This window comes from Nicotiana attenuata, chromosome 5, assembly GCF_001879085.1.
Source record: "Nicotiana attenuata strain UT chromosome 5, NIATTr2, whole genome shotgun sequence".
NCBI lineage: Eukaryota > Viridiplantae > Streptophyta > Magnoliopsida > Solanales > Solanaceae > Nicotiana > Nicotiana attenuata.
The window spans coordinates 9,937,097-9,941,527 of record NC_031993.1 but is presented as its reverse complement, the minus strand read 5'-3'; the positions used below and the strand labels follow the sequence as shown (position 1 = coordinate 9,941,527).

General features: G+C 38.8%; 1 protein-coding gene across 1 annotated transcript; it reads right to left on the bottom strand.

The window, feature by feature from the left end:
- On the bottom strand, positions 1,938-2,516 carry LOC109225952. The gene has a single exon (XM_019390758.1). The coding sequence runs from the start codon at positions 2,514-2,516 to the stop codon at positions 1,938-1,940; it is 579 nt and encodes a 192-aa protein (XP_019246303.1).

The window sequence follows — 4,431 nt, the reverse complement described above, 5'->3', positions numbered from 1 at the left end:
AGGATCAAACTTTCCTCTGTTATGTGACAAGGTAGAAGCATAACAAAGACAACCAAAACTTCTTAAGAAAGAATAAGAAGGTGCTTTACCAAACAGTAGATGATAGGGAGTATGTCCTTTGAGCCTCTAGATGGAAATCTGTTGATAAGAAATGTAGCTGTTAGGATGCATTCTCCCCAATAACAAAGAGGCACCTTAGATTGAAAAAGTAAAGCTCTAGCAATTTCTAACAGATGTCTATGTTTCCTCTCCACAATGCCATTTTGCTGAGGAGTTCCCACACATGAAGTCTGATGCAAAATACCTTGTGACAGTAAGAACAATGAAGCTGCAGTACTGCTTCCCAATTCTAGAGCATTATCTGACCTGATAATCTTGACCTTAGAATTAAATTGCCTTTCCACCATACTCAAAAAATATTTTAGAACTGAAAATGCACTACCCTTTGTGCTCAGTAGATAAGTCCAAGTGGCTCTACTGAAATCATCCACAATAGTGAGAAAATACTTGTATCCATTATGAGTAGGAGTTCTATAAGGACCCCATGTGTCAATATGTATTAATTCAAAAGGTTGTTTTGTTTTGATATGACTGAGTGGAAATCGTAATCTAGACTGTCTTGCTAATGGACAAACATCACAATGATAACTAGAGTTAGAAACAAATGAAATGGAACTGATATATTTCATTGCATTGAAAGGCAAGTGCCCCAATCTTACATGCCATAGTTTTACATCAGATTCTGATTTTGCTAAAATAGGAAAAGGAAAAGAAGCTGAAATAGAATTAGAAAAAGATGCAGGCAACAATCTATTAGCTGAACTAGAAAAAGAAGTTGCAATGTTGGAAGACAGGGTTCTAGGTTCTGTGACACTAGGCTTCAATNTCGATATTGGCAACGTTTTTAGGGAGCTCTTTGGGAGCGAAATGACTGACGCGCTAGGAGTGGTCTTTAAGAGCCTGCTTTCGAGTCACCCGGTGAATTTACCAACCCTGTTCGACTTCATCGCTACGCCCCTTACCTCTTCATTGGGAGCAGGTTGACTACAGAGGGTTCCCCCCTAATTGAACTCAAGCTTCTTTTTATGCTATTTGGAGCGAAATTCACTAGAACTAGAAGGAGTGAATAGCTACAATTGCTTTAGTGAGTCTTAGGCCCCTAACCGGAAATACGCTATTTGGACTACAATGACTTTTGCACCAACTCTTCTGGAAGCAGGGGCCGAAACAATGCTTTAGCGGTAGGAGCGGAATCCCCTTTTGGTTTGGAAGGTTGATATAGCAGAAATTAAAGTTTTAGACCCCTCCCTATCAGTCCCAGAAACAGGCCTTCAAACGCGTTTTTATGGCCAATGCTGAGATTCTTTAGTTCGACGACCCAGGCTTTGTCTCGGAATGCTAAGATTGAGAACACTCCTAGCCCCACAGCTCTTTGACCTTCCCTCTGTTAAACAGCTCAGCGACTTGGGAAAGAGCTTGCCCACTGCACACTGATTGATCCGATAAAGCAAAGCAACCTGGCCCACAGCTCTTTGTGTTGGGGCTTGATTCCCAGCCGAGATAACCATTTCATACCTCCCCTGATCCTTGAAATTGCCAGTTGCCAAGGTTTGCTTGCTTGCCTTCTACAGCTTAATCCGCAGGCGAAGGAGCAGCAGAAAGAGCTTTTGCGGCAGCAGGTCTCAAGGGAGACTAGCTCTACAGAGCCTTACTGCTTGGGATACTGTGCCATAAATGGGAATAGGTCCATACGATCGAATAGGGTCTCTGCCAACCAGTGAGGAGGGCTTTACGCCTGTCCTTGAAGGTTTTCAGTGCCAGTAAGGAAAATGACCTTCACGTTTGCGTCGCCCTTTAGAGAAATAATTACCTTTAGGTTAGCTTTCTTTCTCTGCTCTCATTGCCCCTCTTCTTATTTGTAAAGTGCCATTCTTTCCTCAGCGCAGTCTGGGCCTTTCTGAGTTAGGGAGGTTTCTTTCTCTCTCTTCGAAAAGAGTGTCTACTTCATCCCATAGTCGTTTCATTCTAGTGAAATAAGTAGCAATGTCAGCAGTTCCTTGTACTAAATCAGCAAGTTCCTTTTGCAGGTGGTATAGCTTGGCACCATTAGGTTGCCCAAATCTGTGCTCCAGATCTAACCAAAGGTCCTTAGCAGTTTTTGAGTAGAGAACACTGTCACCAATGACCTTGGTGAGGTAATTCAATAACCAAGAGGTTACCATGTGGTTGCATCTGCTCCAGATTGAGTGATTAGGATCTGTAAGAGGTGGCATAGGGCATGAGCTATCAATGAAGCCCAATTTGTTCTTAGCTGACAATGAGATGAGGATGGATCTACTCCAACCAGCATAGCCACGACCATCAAATGGTGTGTTCGCCAGTATCATACTTGGTGCATCAGAAGCATGAAGGAAGAAAGGATGAGTAGAATCAATGGAGTTTCCATTGCCTGTTGTTGTTGAAGAAGAAGGGGTGTGTGTGAGTGGAGTTTCATTGACATCTGAACCAGGAGCCATAGTTGAAGAAGAAGATCAGAAAATCTGGAGAAAGAAAAGAAGAAGACGAGGAAGAAGAGCTACTGCTCTGATACCATGAAAAAAATTGAGAGTATAATTAGAGAACTTTTCTGTATTTCTGAATAGTATCATCTGTACAAGGACCCTCTATTTATATACATGTATTTCTAGAAAAGAAACAAAAGGAATAAAAGAATGGCCTATGAAATTTGTACACTTGTCCTAATACTACTTGTGTGTGTCTAACAAAATAACTAACACATCATTCCTTCTTTAAATGACACATTACGTGCATGTGAGAATCTTCCAGATTTTGAGTGTAATTTGGACGGACCGGATTTAATCTATCAACATAACTTTGAGCAGCTGAGATGAAGCCACGTGGCTCATTGACTGCCTTAGTGTAGTCAAAATTAGGATTGTGTCTTAGTTTTGTCCGTCTTCAACCTTAGCTTTTCTTCTTCATCATCCATCTTCTGCAAAATGCTTTCTTTTCCACAAGCTTTCTCCTTATAGATCATAGATCCATTTATTCCAACATCAACTTGGTGCTTCAACGTTGTTTTGGTGGCTTACTGTTGATTTTGAAATTGGGTATAGGGTGGCCTCTTGATGGATTATTTTTTTTTTTGGGAGGGAGGGGGGGGGGGGGTTTGCTAAATACGGCTTGTGGTAGTGGCAGAGAAATTTGGAAGTTGCAACGCGGTGGTGCCATCGGCCATGTTGCTAGTCAGGTGGAGGAGGAAAAGAAATTAAAAAAGAGATAGAACAGAAAAGAAAAACTAAAAAGCTATATATATTTAATAAAAGGCATATTAAAAATAAAATTTTAATTTAGATACCTTTAGTTAGAATAGTTTTAGTTAAATAAGCAAAGAGGTAATTCCTAACTTACATTATTCAAAGACTATGAAAGTGTAAAGTAAAAAAGTACTTCCCACTATATTTATATTAAGTTGTTAAATGGGAAGGTCCTAGGAAAAGAAAAGAGAAACTTAAAAAGAAAGGAGAAAAACGAAAGTAAACTCCAAAAACAGAGAAGACATTGAGGAAGAATAAAAGGTGGAGCAACAAAAACTAAAAATAAATAAGGAAGGAATAACAGGAGAAAAAAAAGAGATGCTTCCATGATTAAAGCTACTGAAGTTTAAGTTCCTACTAAGTGCATTCAACATAAACTTTTGGAGGCTAGCAGCCTAGCTCATACCTACATAAAGGGGTTACATTCACAACAAGAAGAAGCAAGAGAGCGCCGAAGATAAAAATTTCAAGAATTTCTCTATAAGTTGCAACTATTGAAGCATTTTTACACAAGTTTCAAGTATTCGAAGATCAAGAACGAATACAAATCAAATTAGAGTATTCAAGATAAAAATTTCTTGTTAGTGGTGATGGTGATAATATAATCATAGTGCTCATATCAAATTCAAGATTAAGCATCAAGTAAAATATTGATCAATCAAACTCAAGAACAAACGATCATCCTTGAGCCTAAATATTAGGATCTGTTATATTTTTCTTATCTTTGATTTTGTCAGTCACGAGATTTATTGGTACACCTGTTTTCATCTAAGTTGCTCGGGTTCGGGTGCGAGTATCCGATACGGGGACGGATTCGAGTATCGGATTCGGCAAAATCTAAATTTAAAAGTCGGGGATGCGGATCCGAATATGAATACGAGTGCGGGGATTCGGCTAATAAAAAATAGAGCTATAAAAATATTGTAAATTTTGAGAGATATTTTGTGAAAAACTTACATGAATATTGTAGAATTCAATCTTTCATTCTCCAAGATGGACAAAAAAAAAAAAAAAGAAAAAGAAAAAAGATGGACATTATTCTTTCATTCCCCTAAATCTGTTTTATTTTTGATTTTGAAAAAGCAAAATCTCAATTTTTCTCCAAAATTTGTCG